The sequence below is a fragment of the Scyliorhinus torazame genome, chromosome 2 (assembly GCF_047496885.1).
Source record: "Scyliorhinus torazame isolate Kashiwa2021f chromosome 2, sScyTor2.1, whole genome shotgun sequence".
In the NCBI taxonomy this organism is placed as follows: Eukaryota; Metazoa; Chordata; class Chondrichthyes; order Carcharhiniformes; family Scyliorhinidae; genus Scyliorhinus; species Scyliorhinus torazame.
The window spans coordinates 212171748-212194189 of NC_092708.1; the positions used below are offsets into that span (position 1 = coordinate 212171748).

The following is a 22442-nucleotide window of genomic DNA, read 5'->3' on the forward strand; positions in this document are numbered from 1 at the left end:
GACAGTCAATGGCATTCACTATTGCTGAATCGCTAGCATCAACAACCTCATTGGGCAGATACATAAGTGGACCAACCATATAAATACTGTGGCTACAAGAGCAGATTAGGGACTGAGTATTCTGAGGCAAATGGCTCACTTCTTAACTCCTCAAAGCCTATCTGCAGAACATAAGTCAGGAATGTGATGGAATACTCTGCACTTGCTTGGATTTCTATGTCTCCGGAAACACTCAGTAAGCTCTGCACCATCCAGGATAATGCAGTGTACTTGACCACCCCCCCATTCACCATCTGAAACAGTCATTCCCCGCATAACCAGTGCACATCAGCGGCAATGAATACCATCTACAGGATGCACTATAGCAAACACCAAATATCATCTACAGGATGCACTATATCAAACCCAAACCCACAATCTCTATCACCTAGAAGGACAAGAGAAGCAGATACAGGCGAACACCACCACCTGCAAGTTCCCCTCCAAGTCACACACCGTCTTGACTTGGAACTACATCGCCGTTTGTTCACCATCGCTGGGTCAAAATCCTGGAACTCCCTGATAGCACATGTGGGTGGCTCAGCACCACCTTCTCAGGGGCAATTAGAGCTGGGCAAAACATTCTAGCTTCATCAGAGTATCCCTTGAATGGATAATAAACAAAAGATCAGGATCAAAGCCATCCCCGTTTCAATGCTGAGCGCAATAACTGAAATGCTCCCATTCTGGACTGCAAGGAATTGTCTTGGGTTCAGAGCCATCTAGTGGAGCAGGAATCAGATACAGGTCAGTGAGGTGAAACACGAAGATGTCCTCCTGCTGATTAAATATTAATATAAAGAATAGACTGTAATGTGTTACAAGACAGTAACACATTAAAGGGGTTATCACAACGTCATAAAGCTGGAGAGGCAACCTCGAGCAATTTACTGCTGTCCCAATTCTGATACATCTTTGGTATTTTCTATAACCCGTGTTACTCTTTATAATGAATGCAGCTGGAACTCTCTGGGAAGGTGATTCCCTTTCCAGAAGCTCCCTTTATTTTTGCCAGTGATAGCCTTCACAGCACATACAATTTAACGGTATGTTGTCATAATCCAGTGACTTTATTCGGTGACTCGGTTATGTTTCAGACCCAGTCCAGAGCATTAGAGAGCACCCTGTGGATATTATCACACAGCAAACTCTTATCAATGTTTGAGTGAAGACTGGTTTATAAAACAGTACTAGTTACCATTCAATTCATAAACGGCATCCATTCTTCCTAATCACCAGTTCATTCCATACAGATCACATTGTCATTATCCTGCTTTAGTCTGCTGTCAAAAAAGCTTTTTAGTAAAGTCTGTCATTTTCGTGAGACCTGGAAGATGAGGGGTTGGAGGGAAGAAGGAGTGGTGATGGTGGGGGGTTTGTTTCCAATGCACTGGCAGATTCCCATGAAGAAGAAGAGCCATGTGGTCCAAGGCTGTAATTTAACTATTGTGACTATGTTACTGTAACATTGTGAAGGTTGTAATTATTTTGTTAACATGACGGTTTTTTTTGTTCCTCTCCCCTCCACCTCTGAATACCGGACTTCAACCTTGCTGTGCTGCAGGTGCACAGGCCCACGTATTCAGGACTGCATCGAGATGATGGATAGGTACTATTGTGCGCTGTCTGCTGCATGCTGTGCTGTGCGAATGTTTGCCGAAAGGGGGATGGTATTGTGCTGTTGTTGTACCCAGGTGTACAGGCCCGACTCTCCATGACTGCTGCCAAATGGCTCATTCCACCTTCCCACAACATGCTAGGCAACATCCACCATATTTTCATCTCATACGTTCCCCACGCCCTTCGTTTTGTGTCTCAGAGGATTATGAAATTAAGTGATGAATAAATAATGAAAATTAAAGTCTTTCAGCGATGATTCCTTTTAAATCATCAAATTAACCTACTAATCACCCTGTCACAAGAATGAGAATTTGATGAGGTGTAATCAATGGGATAGACTAGGTCTCTGTCTGTTTGCTCTATTTTTACTCTGTGAGCATTTCTTCATCAACCTGGAAAGCTGCATTAATAGAATCTGAAGTGTTTCACTAATTGCTTGGGGTTAACTGCTCGGGACTGCCCTCTTGGTCTCAACTTTGAGAGTTGCTTACACGCGTCTGGTTAAATGGAAAACAGGGGATCTGATATTTACCGGGTGACATTTCTGCTGGGGAGAGTGAGCAAAATCCTTGGCAATCAGAGTTTGCTTTAATTACCTGTGCTGCTCTCTAGTATCTCGCCCAGATTGCTGACCTTTCTCTCTCCCCTCTCCATGCAAATTCCACGACTGAATTAACACTTGTGTCATTGCATGCGAATTAAAGCATCTGAGACAGATTCAAGACTGCCTTAATATGCGCTGGGTCATCAGTCCTATGGTGATAAACGGGGAACAGACATGAATGATTGCTCTGCGCACTAGCAATTCTGCTGAAGATAAAGATTTCTCTGACACTGATGTAGTCACGACAAAAGACAATAGATTCCAATCCAGTTAAACAGCGTTTCCTTGTGCGCGATACATTTGGGAACGGGAAAGGACCCAGTTCCTAACTTTCATAACGTGCTACCTGGAACTTTCGTCACTGATGCTGAGGGCATTGCTTAAAAAGTTTGTGCCATAGTTTACAAGGCTGATACACCTCCCCCACCCATGATACAAACGGATCTATCATATGGCCCGGCACACTGTCAGCTCATGCATCAAAATCAGTTTTAATACATTTGAAGCTACATGATGCTGTCTCTCTACTGTGCTAACACTGTAAGAACATTAAACAAATTAATCTTAATATAAACATATCTGTTAAAACTGACAATCAGTTGCCAGGATATAATTCATTTTTCGGTCTCTCTTGCTCGGATTGTATTCTTCTGCTTAAAACATCCTCAAAATTGCTCCGATTATCACCTCCCAGCTCACTGCTGACCCCTGTTACTCTCAACTTATTTTGTTTTGACTCATTTGTATCTGTGAAGAAGAATTTTGTTCAGTTCTCTTCAAATTAAAGCAAATTCTCAGTTGTCAACTTTTCCCACAACTGCCTTTGGTTGCTGCTGACGGCAAGGTTTTGATGGGAGTGAACACGGATAAACGTTCCACTGGCAGTGGGCCTGGGAACCAGAGGATTTAAGGTGACTGCCAAAAAGAATCGTGAGGAGGTTTCTCTCGAGGAGAATTTTTTTACGCAGTGAATCCTTATGATGTGTTATTCACCAACTGAAAGGACAAATACAGCAAATTCAGGAGTAACATTCAAAAGGGAATTGTATATATTATTTGAAAAGGAAAATAAATTGCAGGACTATGGGAAAAGGGCAGGAGTGTAGAACTAATTGGATAGTACATGAAAAGGTGGTCGAAAGGGCCTGTTTCTGCACTGTATCATTCTATGACTAACTGCTATGTTATGGAATCATACAATCATGGAGTACAGAAGGAGGCCATTTGATCCATCATCTCTGTTCTGGCTCTTGGAGGGAGTTTGGCAACATAATAAAACAATCATTTGTAAGGGAGGCAACTCGTACCCGATGCGCAATGAGACATTTGTGAAATAATTAATGAGTTTCTCTACGAATGGAAATCTGTTTTGCTTGGGCAGCAATAAATTGGTTCAGTCGGACTTTTATCTTTCAATCAAAAGTGCAAGACTCCAGTGGCCTGCACAGTTTTCTCACCAAAGATAAGGGAGAAGTTAATTGAGAACCTGCAGAAGGCAGGTCTGTGTCAATGTCCCTCAAAGCCAGGTTTCTGAACCACGGGCGAAATTCTCCCCCAACGGCGCGATGTCCACCGACTGGCGCCAAAAACGGCGGCAATCAGACGGGCATCGCGCCGGCCCAAAGGTGCGGAATGGTCCGCATCTTTGGGGGCCGAGCCCCAACATTGAGGGGCTAGGCCGACGCCGGAGGGATTTCCACCCCACCAGCTGGCGGAAATGGCGTTTGTTGCCCCGCCAGCTGGCGCGGAAATGCGGCGCATGCGCGGGAGCGTCAGCGGCCGCTGACAGTTTCCCGGCGCATGCGCGGGAGCGTCAGCGGCCGCTGACAGTTTCCCGTGCATGCGCAGTGGGGAGAGTCACCCGCCTCCACCGTGGCGGAGGCGGAAGGGAAAGAGTGCCCCCACGGCACAGGCCCGCCCGCGGATCGGTGGGCCCCGATCGTTGGCCAGGCCACCGTGGGGGCACCCCCCGGGGTCAGATCGCCCCACGCCCCCCCTCGCAGGACCCCGGAGCCCGCCCACGCCGCCTGGTCCCGCCGGTAAATACCAGGTTTAATTTACGCCGGCGGGACAGGCAATTTCTGGGCAGGACTTCGGCCCATCCGTGCTGGAGAATTGAGCGGGGGGTCCCGCCAACCGGCGCGGCCCGATTCCCGCCCCCGCCCAATCTCCGGTACCGGAGACTGGGGTGGGGCGGGATTCACGGCGGCCAGCGGCCATTCTCCGACCCGGCGGGGGGTCGGAGAATGAGGCCCCACGTTCTTGTTACAATCTCAGTAGAGACTGGTAACTTTTCTGAAGAAATTTAAAATTCCACTTAATAGCTCAAAGGTTGACACAAGATTTCATGTTTTAAGACTTCTACTGTAACAAAAGACTAACAGCACCATCGACTAAGGTGATCAAGTGTGCTGTTTTGGAGGCGGTTGTCCTGTGTTCTGGAATAACTACTGCTGGGACGCTGTTTGTCCTACATCTTTGATCTCTAAATTTCATGCATGCGCAGCACGCATCCCATGGTGACCTGCCTTCACAGGTTCATCAGCAGCTCCTCCACCACACCTCACTCCTTCTCTCACAGATTCACCAACACACCCTTCCCACCCCAAGCCAAAGCTTCCTTTATTGTTTTTTTTACCCGAGAGTTGGTTTCCTTGTTATATATTTGCAGGTAGCCTATACCTCATACCGCAAAATAGAATATTCCCCGCACAACTGAAAACACGCCCCACAGATATACTTTACAAAGCCTGGGAATTTATAATCTCATATTCTCTTAGGGTTAACGCGCAGGTTCAGTCGGCAGTTAGGAAGGTAAATGTAATGTTGGCATTCATGTCGAGAGGGCTAGAATACAAGACCAGGGATGTACTTCTGAGGCTATATAAGGCTCTTGTCAGACCCCATTTGGAGTATTGTGAGCAGTTTTGGGCCCCATATCTAATGACGGATGTGCTGGCTTTGGAAAGGGACCAGAGGAGGATCACAAGAATGATCCCTGGAATGAAGAGCTTGTCATATGAGGAGCAATTGAGTACTCCCGGTCTGTACTCGTTGGAGTTCAGAAGGATGAGGGGTGATCTTATTGAAACTTACAGGATACTGCAAGGCCTGGATAGAGTGGATGTGGAGAGGATGTTTCCACTTGTAGGAAAAACTAGAAGCAGAGGACACAATCTCAGACTAAAGGGGCGATCCTTTAAAACAGAGATGAGGAGGAATTTCTTCAGCCAGAGGGTGGTGAATCTGTGGAACTCTTTGCTGCAGAAGACTGTGGAGGCCAAATCACTGAGTGTCTTTAAGACAGAAATGGATAGGTTTTTGATCAATAAGGGGATCAGGGGTTATGGGGAGAAGGCAGGAGAATGGGGATGAGAAAAATCAATCATACCATGATTGAATGGCGGAGCAGATTCGATGGGCCGATGTTCCTAATTCTGCTCCGAAGTCTTATGGTCTACAGAACTTTTTTTCACAGTGAGGTTTTTCCCAGCGATTCTTTCTTTAGCATAGAACAAAGAAAAATACAGTAAGATGTCTTACAACACCAGGTTAAAGTCTAACAGGTTTGTTTCGAATCACTAGCTTTCGGAGCACAGCTCTTTCCTCAGGTGAGGAAGGAGCTGTGCTCTGAAAGCTAGTGATTTGAAACAAACCTGTTGGACTGTAATCTGGTGTTGTAAGACTTGTTACTGTGCTCACCCCAGTCCAACGCTGGCATCTCCACATCAAAACAGCACAGGAACAGGCCCTCCAAGCCTGTGCTGGCCATGATACCAACCTTTGCCAAAACCCTCAGAACTTCCTTGTGCCGTATCCCTCTATACCCATCCTATCCATGTGTTTGTCAAGATGCCTTTTGAACACCGTTAATGTATCTGTTTCCATAACCTTCCCTGGCAACGCGCTCCAGGCACTCACCACCCTTTGCATAAAAAACCTGCTCACACATCTCCTCTAAACTTTGCCCCATGGACCTGAAACCTATACCCCCTGGTGACTGACCCCTCCACCCTGGGAAAGAGTGCCTGCCCATCCACTCTATCCATGCCCTTCATAATCTTGTAGACCTCTATCAGATCACCCCTCAACCTCCGTCTTTCTAATGAAAACAATCCGAGTCTATTCAGCCTCTCCACATAACTAACACCCTCCAGACCAGGCAACATACTGGTAAACCTCCTCTGCAGTCTCTACAAAGCGTCCACATCCTTCTGGGTGTGTGGCGACCAGAATTGTGCGCAATATTCCAAGTGCGGCCATACCAAGGTTCTATACAACTGTAGCATGATTTGCCAGTGTTTATACTAGATGCCCCATCTAATAAAGGCAAGCATTCCGTATGCTTTCTTGACTACCTTGTCCACTTGTGTTGCCACCTTCAAAGATCTGTGGACCTGCATGTCCAGATCTCTCTGACTTTCTTTATTCCTAAGAGTTTTGCCATTTATGGTATATTTCCTCTCTATGTTAGACCTACCAAAAAGCATTACCTCACATTTGCCCGGATTAACCTCCATTTGCCATTTCTCTGCCCTAGTCTCCAATCTATCTATGTCCTGCTGTATCTTCTGAAAATCATCAGCACTATCTGCCACTCCACCAACCTTGGTGTCATCCACGAACTTACTAATCAGATCAACTACATTTTCCTCCAAATCATTTATGTACACCACAAACAACACAACTAGTCACAATGTTCCATTCAGAAAAATACCCTTGTACTGCTACCCTTTGCCTTCTGTGACCGAGCCAGTTCTGTTTCCATCTTACCACCTCACTGCTGATCCTGTGTGACTTCACTTTTTGTACCAGTCTGCTATGAGTTACCTTGTCAAAAACTTTACTGAAGTCCCTGTAAACAACATCCATCTCCCTCCCCTCATCAATCATTTTTGTCGCCTCCTCAAAAAATGCGATCAAGTTAGTGAGACACGACCTTCCTTCACAAAACCATGCTGACTATTGCTTATGAGTCCATCTGTTTCCAAATGGGTATAAATCCTGTCCCTGAGAATTCTCTCCAATAATTTACCTACTATCGACGTGAGGCACACCGGCCTATAGTTTTCTGGATTATCCTTGCAACCTTTCTTAAACAGCGATACCACATTAGCTATTCTCCAGTCCTCTGGGTTCTCACCTGTAGCCAATGAGGATACAAAGATGTCAGCCAAGGCCCCAGCAATTTCCTCCCTTGCTTCCCTCAATATTCTAGGATAAATCCCATCCAGCCCTGGAGACTTATCTACCTTAATATCTTTTAAAAGACCCAATATCTCTTCCTTTTCAATGTTAACATGATCCAGACTGTCCACACACCCTACCCAAGAATCAACTTCCCAAAGTCCCTTTCTTTAGTGAAAACTGATGCAAAGTATTAATTTAGTACCTCGCCCATTTCCTCTGGCTCAACACATAGATTCCCCCCACTGTCCTTAAGTGGTCCAATCCTTTTCCTGGCCACCTTTGTGCTTTTTACATATGAATAAAAAGCTTTGGGATTCACCTTAATTCTACTTGCCACGGACTTTTCATGACCCTTCCTAGCTCTCCTAATTTCCCGCTTCAGCACCTTCCTACTTTCTTGATACTCCTCAAGGGTTTTGACTGTTCCCACCCTTCTACACCGTATAAAAGTCTCCTTTTTCTTTTTGACAAGGTTCGTAATATCCCTCGTTATCCAAGGCTTCCTAAACTTACCATACTTATCCTTCGTTCTCTCAGGAACGTAACTTTCCCGAATCTTAATTAACTGTTATTTGAAAGACTCCCACATGTCCGATGTTGATTTATTATCCAACAGCCACATCCAATCCAAATTCATCAATTCCTGTCTAATGTTATTGTAATTTGCCTTTCCCCAGTTTAGCACCTTAACGCGAGAGTTACCCTCATCCCTGTCCAGAAGTACCCTAAACCTTACGGACTTGTGGTCACTACTCCCAAAATGTTCCCCCACTGAAACCTCAACCACCTGTCCAGACTCATTCCCCAACCAGATCCAGTACTGCCCCTTCCCTAGTTGGACTATCTATATATTGCATCAAGAAGGCTTCCTGGATACACTTTCCAAACTCTGCCCCATCCAAGCCCCTAGCACTAATTGAGTCCCAGTCAACATAGGGGAAATTAAAATCCCCTACCACAACAACCCTGTTACTATTGCACCTGTCTAAAATCGCTCTACCTAACTACTTCTCTATCTCTCGCGAGCAGTTGTGGGGCCTGTAATAAACGGCCAACATTGTGATTGCTCCCTTCCTGTTCCTAAGCTCTACTCAGATTGCCTCATTGTATGAGCATTCCAAGGTGTCCACCTGCAGTGCGGCTATAATATTCTCCTTAACCAGTAATGCTACTCCCCTGCCCCTTTTACATCCCCCTCTAACCCTCCTGAAGCATCTATATCTTCCAACGCTCAGCTGCCAATCCTGCCCTTCCTTTAACCATGTTTCTGTGATAGCCACAACATCGTAATTCCAAGTACTAATAATTGCTCTAAGTTCATCTGCCTTACCCGCTATACTTCTGCCGTTGAAACAACTACACTTCAAACCACTGCGTTTGAACAGACAAGGTGATCTTGTTCTCTTATTTTTGTTCTCTATTTCCCCTTCAGTTATTACACCTTCTAAGCTAACGCACTGATTCCCACCCCCCTGCCATACTAGTTTGAATCTTCCCGAGTGACTCTAACAAACCTCCTAGTGAGGATATTGGTGCCCCTCCAGTTTAGATGTAACCCACTCTTTTTGTACAGATCACACCTGCTCCGGAAGAGACCTCAGTGGTCGATAAATCTGAAACCCTCCCTTCTGCACCACCAGCTCAGCCACATATTTAGCTGCACTATCCTCCTATTTCTGGCCTCACTGGCACATGGCACAGGGAGTAATCCTGAGATTACAACCCTAGAGGTCCTGCTTTTTAGCTCCTTGCCTAACGCCCTGAACTCCTTCTGCAGGACTTCATCACTCTTCCTGCCTATGTCATTAGTACCTATATGTACTACGACCTCTGACTGTTCACCCTCCCCCTTCAGGATGTCCTGTGTTCGTTCAGAGACATCCTTGACCCTAGCACCAGGAAGGCAACATACCACCCTGGAGTCTCTTTCCTGTCCACAGAAGCACCTATTTGTGCTTCCTACTATATTGTCCCCTATAACTATTGCTCTCCTGCACTTTGCCCTCCCCTGCTGAACAACAGAGCCAATTGTGGTACTCCTGTTCAGGCTGCTGTTATAACAGCCCCATAATCTAGGTGAATCTTCCAGGCTTGTTTCAACACTTCATGCATTTGGTCTTTCCAATGCAAGAGCAGGCTCCCACCTCCCATTCCTACACAATGGACCATAGAGACTCTTGGCCTCAAGATGCTCTCTCTCTCTCCTGGATCCTTGAAGACTGCCTGTGCATGTGGGTATTCAGGGATATATTAGAAACCCTTCCCCTCTCAAAGTCCAGCTCCATGGCAATGTGCATCACAGAAATAATGGACAATTTAAAGCAAAACCAACATTCTCAACACCTTTCTGGGACTTTGGAGCCCCACAGTCTGTTAGCTCACAGGCAACTAGCATTGTCTCCAAGTGTAAATGTCTTGAAACGTCTTCCGAGTAAAACAATATGAATCCTCTTTCATTTCTAACAATTCACCCACACAGGCTTGCTGTTAGGCTGACTTTAGAACATGATGCACAACCCTATTCATTTGTCTTAAAGACATAGTCCCAATGCATAATATTCTTAGAAATTATAACATCATGTGTATGGATTTGACTATCCCATTCCCCCCAAATTGCAGCATTCAAGGATATCCTTAACGCCAATACAGGGTTCAATGTATTCACATGATAACCTGCCCGCAACCCCTGCTTCCAAATTTCAGCTAATGGTTGCCCGACTTGTCCATATTGCACTAACATCCAATTGGAAATGGACTTGTCATTGCCCAATTGGTTGATTCTTGATGAAGGAGCCAAACATTCCTTTTTCATGTGACTATTTTTTTTTGCGACAAAAACAAATGTTCAAAGAACATGAAAAATGATACTTTTGAATTCCCCTGCCCTTTTTCTTCACAATTCCTGGAAACTCCAGGGAAATCCCAGAGAATTGGCAGCCCTGCTCCAACAACGACTAATTAGTCAGTGAGCCTGCATATCTGTGGACATGTGGTTGAAGGTGATTTTTGCAGACTGCCTCCATCTCTCAGTGGTGAGCTTCAGTCATAAGTACTGCCCACCTAGAGGAGGGCGATGGACACATCAAGAACTGAACTTCAATTACTCCAGGGGAGAAGATAGGAATTGGAAAGATGTTCGTAATTATCCAAATAATAAACTAGTAACAAGTGTCTCTCTGTGACAAGCATGGAAATGCGAACAGCTTACCAGATTAATCGTAAACCTCCTTAGTGGAGGCTCATTAAAACATCAAATATTTGTCACAGTAATTGCAGCTCTGTGCCAGGAAATATGACATGGTAATGTGCACTGTCACTTAGAGTTGCTGTGAAATCGGTGATAACAGGCATTCTATTGGAGAATTCCAACTGTTACAAACAAGCTGATGACACAACACCATTACTGAGGCTTTAGACTGATTTCACACTCAATGGGCCAGCTAGCAATGAAAACACCTGCTTGATATGACGTTGCAACTGAGACTCAGAACAGGTCAGTCTATTAATGATCTACCCTCCAGACAGGCCACTCTATTAATGAGCCTCTGTCCAGACAGGCCATTCAAATAATGATCCTCTACCCAGACAGGCCAGTCGACTAATGATCCTGCATCTAGACAGGCCAGTCTACTAATGTTCCTCTGACCAGTAAGGCCCATATATTAATGATCCTCTGATCTGCCAGGCCGTCTATTAATGATTCTCTGTCCAGACAGGCCAGTGAATTAATGATCTTGCACCCAGACAGACCAACCTATTAATGATCCTGTGACCAGACAGGCCAGTTTATTTATATGCTTGTGACCAGAGATGGCAGCCTATTAATGATCCTCACTGCAGACAGGGCTGTCTATTAGTGACCCACCCTCCACACAGACCAACCTATTAATGATCCTGTGGCCAGACAGGCCAGACTATTACTAATCCTGTGGCCAGACAGGCCAGTCATTAATGGTCTTCTGATCAGGCGGGACAGTCTATTAATTATCCTGTTTCCAGAAAGGCAAGTCTATTAATGATCTTCTGTCCAGACAGGTCAATCTGTTAATAATCCTCTGTCCAGACAGGCCCGTCTATGAATGATCCTGCACAAGATGGCCAATCGATTAATGATCTTCTGTCCAGATTAATGACCCTGCATCCAGACAGGACCGTCTATTTTGTCCAGACAGGCCAGCCTAGTAATGCTCCTCTGTCCAGACAGACAAGTCTATTAATGATCCTCTGTGCAATCAGAGCTGTTTATTATTGACCCACCCTCCACACAGGCCAGTCTATTAATAAAAATCTGACCAGACAGGCCAGTTTCCTCATGATCTCCCTGCCAGACAGGCTAGTTTGTTAATGAACCTCGATGCAGACAGGGAACTCTATTATTGACCCACCCCACAGACACACTGGGCTGGATTCTCTATTCTGGAGACTAAGTGTTGACGTCATCGTGAAAACTGTGAAGTTTCACAATGGTAAAAACGGTGCCGCAGGTGAAGGTATTCAGCCACTCCAAAGGGGCTAGCACAGGCATCATGGTAAACACGACACTTTGGAAGCGGAACGGCGGCGGATTCGCTGGTTCCGTGATTGTCGCACAGCTGCAGCCGCACATAAGGGATTCTCCCCCTCCCACACACACCGCCGCAGCCAACATGGCTGGAAAGAGAGCAGTGCTGCGCTTCCTTGATGCTGAGCTGGAGACCCTCCTGGACTCCGTGGAGGAGATGCGGCTGGTGCCAGGAGGCAGGTCCTCAGGCACAACTGTTCACCATGCCTGGGCGGTGGTGAGAGTTGCCGTCAGCGAAGTCGCCCGGACTGGCACCCAGTGCAAATAAAACTGCACAATCACCTCAGGGTGGCCAGGAGTACCCAGCGCTGTGCCCCTGGCACTAACCCCCCCCTACCCCGCACACACATGTGGCCTGGACTCCACCCCCTCGCCCCCCAACCCCCCTCTCGCCCCCCCGGGGGACAGCCGGACCCCCACCCTGCCCCACATGCCAGCACCCATGCCAGCCGCAATGGTCGTGTGCCCTGGCCACTGATGCCATCAGCTACCCAGTAACCCCCCCCTGCCGGGAGCGGGAGAAGACCGGAGGGGGACCAACAGACCTGCGGCCCCTCACCGTGCCTGAGCAGAGGGCATTGGATGTGGTTAGCGGCCCGGAGGAGAGGGAGGTCACCCAGGTGGAGGTCGACAGCACGCGATGATGTGAGACTCCCTGCCTAGTTGCGGATCCTCATGACACATGTCACCCCACCAAATCGCCCTCACCCAACCCAACGCCCCTCACCCCACCCCAACCCCCTTAATCCCAACCCAACTCCCGTCACCTAACTAGCTGCCACCCAGACGGGTCCCGTATTCCTGGAACATCCAGTCCCACCCGCAGTGCAGGTGCCGTCAGAGACCCAGGGACTAGAGGAAGGGATGACGGCCGGCTTCCAGCACCTGCAGGGGCAGGTGGAGAAGTCCATCTGTTTGCAGGAGCAGCGGGTGGTGCCGATCATGCGTGCCACCCAGGCCGAAACCGCACGGGTGGCGTCCGCGGTGGAGGCAATGGAGGCAACGGTGTCAGACATAGGTCAGCGTGTGCAGGGCCTGGGGCATTCTGTGCAGGTGGGGGCCGAGGCCCAGGACCACCGGCAACTATGTGCCAGAGCCAGCTGGAGATTGCAGTGGCGCTCGTTGGTGTGGCCCAGTCACAGCAGGCCATGGCTGAGAACGTCGGCGGCAATGACCAGGCACAGGCCGGCATGGTGCAGACACAGAGGGAGATAATCCAAACCCAGAGGAATGTGGCCCACACTCTGAGGGACGTGGCCCACACCCTGAGGGATGTGGCCCACTCACTGGCTGATGTGGCACTGACCCTCAGGGTGGTGGCACAGTCACAGAGTGATGTGTTGCAGTCCCAGATGGAGATGGACCACTCCATGTGCTCCATGGCCACTAACGTTCAGACCCTTGTCGATATCTGAGCGGGCCTCCAGAACTGACAGCGCCAGGTGGCGGGGGTGCCTCAGGGAATGGTTCCGCTCACACAACCGTCCCCTGGAGAAGCACGGGGGCCATCAGGCACCCTGAGGGAGGAAGAGGTGATGGGGCCCATGCCGGTGGCTCTCGCAGGGGAGTTGCCGGAACATCGCAGCATCTCGGACTCCCCCCTCCTGTCTCTGGTGAATCTGGTGGGAGGGGGAAAAACAGGGCGGCACCACGCCACCTGGGACGCCCGCGGAGCAGCCGGGCCCATTCAGGCCAGGTTGCCTGAGGCACGATCAATTGGACAAAGACGATAACTGAATCCAACTGAGGCTTTATTGCTATCAGGTGTGTAGCCTCCCACAGCAGCTGGTGAAATGGCTGGTTAATCTGGTCGTCCAATCTGGTTAACCATGTCAGATATGCGTGGAGGGGGTACATGTCGAGCTGCGTGAACCGGTTGATGGTCTGGCTGTAGTCCACGACCATTCGGTGTTTCTCCCCAGTTTTAACCACTACCACTTGAGCTCTCCAGGGGCTGTTGCTGGCCTCGATGGTGCCTTCCCGAAGCAGTCGCTGGACCTCGGACCTGATGAAGGTCTTGTCCTGGGTGCTGTACCGTCTGCTCCTGGTGGTGACGGGTTTGCAATCTGGAGTTAGATTGGCAAAGTAGTACAGGTCCTACCGTACATGATCTAATACAGATGCAACAGTGGTTTACCACAGCGCCACAGGAGACGTGCGCCAGTAGGGACACTCGTCGCAGGGCAGGAGTCACAGCAGTCTGCCTCCACTACTGCTGTACCTTCTGGGAAACCACAAAGGCATAGTCGTAGGGCCCGTAAGGGCAGAAAGTTAGACCACCAGTTAGGTTGGCACAGGTGCAGGACACAGTTTAGTTATAGGGGCTAGGGCACAGACTGTATATATTTGTTCACAGTAAACACATGTTCTAACCTGCCTCTCTGCTCTGTCTGATGGGTGTGGTTGTGGGGCGGTCAGTGCTGACCAGTGGGAGTGAGGGGTGGTGAATGGTGAGGCCTAGTAGGTGGACCGTGTAACCCTCCTACCCCCCCCCCCCCCCCCCCCCCCCCTCTCCGGCCACCCCCAGCACCCCCTCCCCAGCTATTTGACAGGGCCGTGTGGTGGACTGGCCATCTCACATGCAGGGATCACCCAGGTTTTCGCAGAGCGGGCTGTCATCATCCTCCATCCCATGGACCAGACCCGCTGTCACTGCCAACCCAGTGCCCCCGGCTCGTAGTGCCGCAGGTATATATAACGGAGGTGATGTATGTGCGGGGGGATTGGTGGTGTGGGAGGTGAGGGGATGTGGGAGGTGAGGGTGTTGGGTGGTGTGGGAGGTGAGGGTGTTCAGTGATGTGGGAGGTGAGGGGGTGTGGGAGGTGAGGGTGTTCGGTGGTTTGGGAGGTGCGGGTGTTCGGTGGTGTGGGAGGTGCGGGTGTTCGGTGGTGTGGGAGGTGCGGGTGTTCGGTGGTGTGGGAGGTGCGGGTGTTCGGTGGTGTGGGAGGTGCGGGTGTTTGGTGGTTTGGTAGGTGAGGGTGTTCGGTGATGTGGGAGGTGAGGGGGTGTGGGAGATGAGGGTGTTCGGTGGTTTGGGAGGTGCGGGTGTTCGGTGGTGTGGGAGGTGCGGGTGTTCGGTGGTGTGGGAGGTGCGGGTGTTTGGTGGTTTGGTAGGTGAGGGTGTTCAGTGATGTGGGAGGTGAGGGGGTGTGGGAGGTGAGGGTGTTCGGTGGTGTGGGAGGTGAGGGTGTTCAGTGATGTGGGAGGTGAGGGGGTGTGGGAGGTGAGGGTGTTGGGTGGTTTGGGAGGTGCGGGTGTTCGGTGGTGTGGGAGGTGCGGGTGTTCGGTGGTTTGGTAGGTGAGGGTGTTCGGTGATGTGGGAGATGAGGGGGTGTGGGACAGTGGTGACCGTGCCCCTGGCCAACGACCCCCCTCCCCTCCAGTCTGTGAAACGTATTTCGATGAGTGTGTCCCGCGTTCCCCGGCGTTTCCGTTGGGTGGCCTCCGGTGCCTGGCCAGCCCCCATGTGCTGCTCATTGTCCCCTTCCCCATCATCCTGCTCATCTGACGAGGCCTGCCCTTCCTCTCATCCGCCTCCAGCACATTGCCCCTCTGCTGGGCCATATTGTGGAGGACGCAGCAGACCACGACGATCCGGCCGACTCACCTGGCCTCGTACTGGAGGGCTCCTCCAGAGCAGTCCAGGCACCTGAAGTGCACTTTCAGGACCCCAAAGCATCTCTCGACCACACCCCTGGTCGCACAATGGGCATCATTGTAGCGGGTCTCCGCTTCGGTCTGTGGTCTCCACATAGGTGTCATCAGCCACGATCGCAACGGTAACTCCTATCACCCAGCAACAATCCCTGCAGCCGGGAGTTGTCCCTCGAACATGTCGGGGAACACCAAGTGCGACAAGATGAAAGAGATGCCCGGGTATCGGGTGCAGACGGACAGGTTCCGCATCTGATGGTCACAGACCACCTGAATATTCATCGAATGGTAGCCCTTCCTGTTGGTGAACATCAGCCTGTTATCCGCCGGTGGCCAGAGGGTGACATGCACCCCACATCGATGACCCCCTGGACCCGGGGCATCCCGGCAATGGCAGTGAAGTCTGCTGCCTGGGCATCCTGGTGGGCCGAGTCGACAGGGTACAGGATGTACCACTCCGCCAGGGCATACAGGGCGTCTGTGATGTTGCGGATGCACTTGTGCATCAATGCCTGGGAAATGCCGGACAGGTCCCCACTCGGCAACTAGAACGATCCCTTTGCGTAAAGGTTCAGCGCCACCGTCACCTTTACGGCCACCGGAAGCGGGTGTCCTCGCCGATTCCCATGCGATGCCACCTGTGCCATCATGTGGCAGATGTGTCTCACTGTCTCCCTGCTCATCCGCAGTCTCCTCCTGCAGGCCCGGTCCGGAAGATTCCTCAAAGGACATGCGGTCGCGGTAAACGTGTGGCCTCATCCGGCAGCTCCTTGGCACCTCTTCCTTCTCCTCAGCCTGTCGGCCGGCCGGCCCTCCAGCCTGAGCGGCTGCCACCTGTCCCTCTGCAACCCGCTCCTCTGCTGCAGCCTCCGCCACCTCTCTGAGCCGTCCCCGCTCACGCTGCCAAAGGGCCGTCGATGCCCCCGGTCCTGGCGCCTGTCCCTGCTGCCAGGGGCACCATTGGATGGCAGTGCCATCATCGGCATCGCTGCCCTGGGTAGTCCCCCGGTGGGTGTTGCTGGTTGGGTGGGGTGGTGGGGTGGGACACTCATACGGCCGTTTTCACTGCGCGCACCCAGGGGCAGGGGTGGGTGGCCAGCAAGTTGGCCACCATAATGGCAGTCAGTGCCAGGGCACCGCCCCTGTCCTGTTGGGTGCTCCCTGGCTGCTCGGCCTGCCCCCCCCCTTCCTCTCCCCGCAGAAAGCACGGTCGGTGTCCGAGCTGGAAGTCCGCAGTCCCCCCACGCCACTTCCTACCTCCTCTCTCAGCCGCCACAGCCAGCAGGCCAGGTTCATCATTTGTATAGCACATTAGAAACACGCAGTTGGGAATTCGGCCCATCCGAGGCGCTGAATCGCTGAGGCCCCGGAGAATCGGTCGTCCTGACCGATATCGAGATGAATACTGAACTTCCGGGCCGCATTGCGTCAACGCTATTTGGTCGTTTTGGGGGGGCCGGAGAATGCCGATTTTGGGATGAAACCAGAGTCAGGCTCGATTTCGGCGTCGGAACCGATTCTCCGGCCGATCGCGTTTCGCGATTTCGGTTTCACCGAACGGAGAATCCAGCCCATTGTGTCGAGACAGGCCAGTCTCGTTATGATCCTCTGTCCAGACGCGCCAATTTATTAAGTATCCTCTATCCAGACAGGCCAGTCGATTAATGATGTTCTGTCCAGTTTGGCCAGTCCATTAATTTACCTCTGTACAAACTAGTCGATTAATAATGCTCAGTCCAGACAAGTCGGTCTATTAATTTACCTCTGTCCAGACAGGCTTGTCTAGTAATGATCCTCTGTCCAGGCAGACGAGCTATTAATGATCCTCTGCCCAGACAGACGAGTCTATTAATGATCCTCTGTCCAGACAGACGAGTCTATTAATGATCCTCTGTCCAGACAGACGAGTCTATTAATGATCCTCTGTCCAGACAGACGAGTCTATTAATGATCCTCTGTCCAGACAGACGAGTCTATTAATGATCCTCTGTGCAATCAGAGCTGTTTATTATTGACCCACCCTCCACACAGGCCAGTCTATTAATAAAAATCTGTCCAGACAGGCCAGTTTCCTAATGATCTCCCTGCCAGACAGGCTAGTTTATTACTGAACCTCGATGCAGACAGGGAACTCTATTATTGACCCACCCCACAGATTGCTGGATTCTCCCAAAATGGGACTATGTCCCCACGCTGGCGTAAAAACACTGGTGTTTCACCTGCAGGGGGCTAGCAGGGACCCAGATGATTCATGCAGCTTTAGCTGTGGATACGGGCCCCCGCACGTCCGGTTTTCAGTCTGCGCATGTGCACGGCGGGAGTCTCCAGTGGCCGCGTCGAGCTCCATGGCGGACTCGGACCACGGAGGCAGCTGAAAAATGTAAGCCCCCCCGATTGGCCGCGCTCGAAGATCCGACCGCCCTGATCTGTCCCCCAGCCGCCCATAAGCCCCCCCCCCCGCCCCAGTGTCCGATTCCCCCGCCCCCATCAGGGCAGCCGCGGACTGAGTCAGCAGCCACCACGCGAACTTCCCGGACGGCGATAGGTGGTTAGAACCATGCCGTCTGGAACTCGGCTTGTCGGCAGCGGGGGAACACTGGGCGGGCCTCTGGCAATGGTCCCCCAGCCGCGCGGAGTACTCCGCGAACATGCCGATTCTTGGGTCCCAGAGAAGTGACGGATCGACGTCGGACCCGATTTCGGCATGAAATTGGATTCTCCGCCCCCGCGCCAAACGCGATTTTGGCGCGGGCCTGTGGAGAATCCAGCACGCTGTGTCCAGATAGGCCAGTCTATTTATAATCCTCTATCCAGACAGGCCAATATATTAATGATCTTCTGTCCAGACATGCCAGTCGTTTAATAATCCTCTGTCCAGATAGGCCAGTGTATTAATAATCCATGTCCAGACAGGCACGTCTATTAATGATCTTGCATCCAGACAGGCCAGGCCATTAATGATCCTCTGTCCAGTCAGGCCAGTCTATTCATTACACTATGTCCAGGCATCTAGTCCATTAATAATCCTCTATCCAGACAGATTAAGGTGGGGTTACTGGGTTACGGGGATAGGGTGGAGGAGTGGGCTTAAGTAGGGTGCTCTTTCCAAGGGCCGGTGCAGACTCAATATGCCAAATGGCTTCCTTCGGTTCTGTAAATTCTCTGATTCAAATAATAATTCTCTGTCCGGACAGGCCAATCGATTAATGATCTTCTGTCCTGACAGGCCGGTCTATTAATGATCCTCTGCCCAGACAGGCCAGTCTATTAATGATCCTCTGTCCAGACAGGCCAGTCTATTAATGATCCTCTATCCAGACAGGCCAGTCTATTAATGATCCTCTATCCAGACAGGCCAGTCTATTAATGATCTTCTGTCCTGACAGGCCGGTCTATTAATGATCCTCTGTCCAGACAGGCCAGTCTATTAATGATCCTCTATCCAGACAGGCCAGTCTATTAATGATCTTCTCTCCAGACATGCTGGTCAATTGATGATCCTCTGTCCAGACAGGCCAGTTTTTTCATGATCCTGCACTCAGAAGACCTATCAAATATTGATTCTCTGTCCAGACAAATCGAATAATGATTCTCTGTCCAGACATGCCGGTCTATTAACGACACTCTGTCCAGGCAGGCCAGTCTATTAAAGATCTTCTGTCCAGACAGTCCAGTCTATTAATAATCCTCTGTCCAGACAGGCCTGTCTATGAATGATCCTGTGACCAGACAGCCCAGTCTATTAATGATCCTCTGTCAAGACAGGCCTGTCTATGAATGATCCTACATCCAAACAGAGCAGTCAAATAATGGTCATCTGTCGAGACATGCCAGTCTATTAATGACCTTGTGACCACAGATCCAGTCCATTAATGATTCTGCATCTGGACAGACCAGTCTGTCAATGAACCTGTATCCAGACAGGCCAGTCTATTAATGATGCTCGCTGCAGACAGGCTGTCTATTATTGACCCACTTTACAGACAGACCAGTGTATTGATGATCGTCTGTCCAGACAGGCCAGTCTAATAATAATAATTTTTATTAGTAATAATCTTTATTGTTGTCACAAGTAGGCTTACATTAACACTGCAATGAAGTTACTGTGAAAAGCCCCTAGTCACCACACTCCGGCACCTGTTCGGGTACACTAAGCGAGAATTCAGAATGTCCAATTCACCTAACAAGCACGTCTTTTGGGATTTGTGGGAGGAAATCGGAGCACCCGGAGGAAACTCACGCAGACACGGGGAGAACGTGCAGACTCACACAGACAGTGTGAAGCAACTGGCGCTGTGAAGCAACAGTGCTAACCACTGTGCTATCGTGGTGCCCTATTAATCTATTAATGATTCTTCACCGAGACAGGAATGAACTTATGTCCAGACAGGGCAGCCTATTAATGATCCTCTGTCCAGACACACCAATCTAATAATGATCTTGCAACCAGACAGGCCAGATTATTAATGATCCTCTCTCCAGACAGGCTAGTCTATGGATGATCTTGCTTACAGACAGACCTGTCAAATAATGATCCACTGTCGAGACAGGCCAGCCTATTAATGACCCTCTACATATTCAGGCCAGTATATTAATGATCTTCGATTCGGACAGGCCAGTCCACTAATAATCCTCTGTCCAGACAGGCCAGTCGATTAGTGATCCAGTGTCCAGACAGGCTTCTCTATTAACGATCCTGTGACCAGAGAGGCTAGTCTAATAATAATCCTACATGCAGCAGGCCATCTATTAATTATCCTGCATCCAGCCAGGTCTGTCTATTAATGATCCTCTGTCCGGACAGGCCTGTCTATTAATGATCTTGTGAACAGACAGGCCAGTCTATTAATGATCCTCGGTCCAGACAGGCCAGTCCATTAATGATCCTGCATCTAGACAACCCAGTCTATTAATGATCCTGCACCAGACAGGCCAGTATATAAATTATCCCACATCCAGACAGGCCCATCTAACAATGATACAGACAAGGCAGACTATTAATGACCCTCTGTCCAGACAGGCCAGTCTATTAATGAACCTCTGTCCACAGGCTAGTCTATTGATACTGATCTGTCCAGACAGGCCAGTCCATTAATGACTCTGTGACCAGACAGCCCAGTCAACTAATGACCCTCCATGCAGACAGGCCTGTCTATGAATGATCCTACATCCAGACAGACCAGTCAAGTAATGATCATCTGTTGAGACATGGCAGTCTATTAATAACCCTGTGACCAGAGAGGCCAGTCTATTAATGGTCATTTGTCTAGACAGGCCAGTCTATTAATGATACTCTGTCTAGACAGGCCAGTCTATGAATGATCCTGCATCTGTACAGGGCAGTCTATGAATGATCCTGCACCCAGATAGGCCAGTCCATTAATGATCCGGCATCTGTACAGGGCAGTCTATTAATTTTAAAAAAATAAATTTAGAGTACCCAATTATCTTTTCCCAATTAAGGGGCAATTTAGCGTGGCCAATCCACCTACTCTGCACATTTTTGGGTTGTGGGAGTGAAACCAACGCAAACACGGGGAGAATGTGCAAACTGCACATGGACAGTGACCCAGAGCCAGGATCGAACCTGGGACGTCGGCGTTGTGAGGCAGCAGTGCTAACCCGCTGTGTCACCGTGCTGCCCAGGCTAGCCTATTAATGATCCTCTGACCAGAAAGGCCAGTCTATTAATGTCTTGCATCCAGACAGACCAATGTATTAATGATCCTGTCACCAAACAGGCCAGTCTATTAATGATCCTGTGACCAGACAGGTCAGTGTATGAATGATCCTCTGTCAAAACTGCCAGTCTCTTAATGATCCTCTGTGCAGACAGTGCTACCTATTATTGGCCCACCATTCAGACAGGTCAGTCTATTAAAGAGGCTCGCTGCAGACAGGACTGTCTATTAATGATCCTGAGACCAGACATGCCCGACTATTAATAATCCTCTGTCCAGACAGGCCTATCTATGAATGATCCTGCATCCAGACAGGCCCGTCTATGATTGATCCTTTGTCGAAACTGCCATTCTATTAATGATTCTCGATGCAGATCGGAATGTCTATTATTGACCCACACAACAGACAAACCTGTCTATTAATGATTCTGGGCGGCACAGTGGTTAGCACTGTTTCTTCACAGCGCCAGGGTCCCAGGTCCGATTCCCGCTTGGGTCACTGTCTGTGCGGAGTCTGCACGTTCTCCCCACGTCTGCGTGGGTTTCCTCGGGTGCTCTGATTTCCTCCCACAGTCCAAAGATGTGCAGGTTAGGTGGATGACCATTTTAAATAGCCCTTAGTGTCCAAAAAATGTTTGGTGGGGTTACTGGGTTATGGGGATAGGGTGGAGGGGTGGGCTTAGGCAGGGTACTCTTTCCAAGCGCCGGTGCAGACTCAATGGGCAGAATGACCTCCTTCTGCACTGTAAATTTTATGATTCTGTGATTCTTTGTCCAGACAGTCCAGTCTATTTATGATCCTCTGTCCAGACAGACCAGACTATTAATGATCCTGCATCCAGACAGGCTAGTCTACTGATTACCTTCTGTCCAGACAGGCCAGTTTATTAATGATCCTGCACCATACAGGCCTGTCTATTAATGATCCTTTGTCCAGACAGGCCAGGTTATTAATGATCCTCTGTTCAGAAAGGCCAGTCAATTCATAATCCTCTATCCAGACAGGCCAATCTATTAATAATGCTTTGTCCAGTCGGCATGTCTATTAATGATCCGCTGCCCAGACAGGTCACTATTAATAAACGTCTGTCCA

The 22442-nt window shown here is 49.7% G+C and overlaps 1 protein-coding gene across 4 annotated transcripts in view; it reads left to right on the plus strand.

Annotated features, from left to right (window-relative positions):
- The window catches only part of LOC140395504 (receptor tyrosine-protein kinase erbB-4-like), a 1530197-nt gene that overhangs the window by 1087826 nt on the left and 419929 nt on the right, over nt 1–22442 (plus strand). For 3 of the 4 annotated variants that reach the window (XM_072483352.1, XM_072483369.1, XM_072483378.1), the window contains exon 16: nt 1604–1648. The exons of the other annotated variant lie outside the window; for it this stretch is intronic. In XM_072483352.1, the coding sequence (XP_072339453.1) occupies nt 1604–1648 (45 nt within the window). The remainder of the gene's footprint in view (nt 1–1603; nt 1649–22442) is intronic. 4 annotated transcript variants of the gene reach the window in all.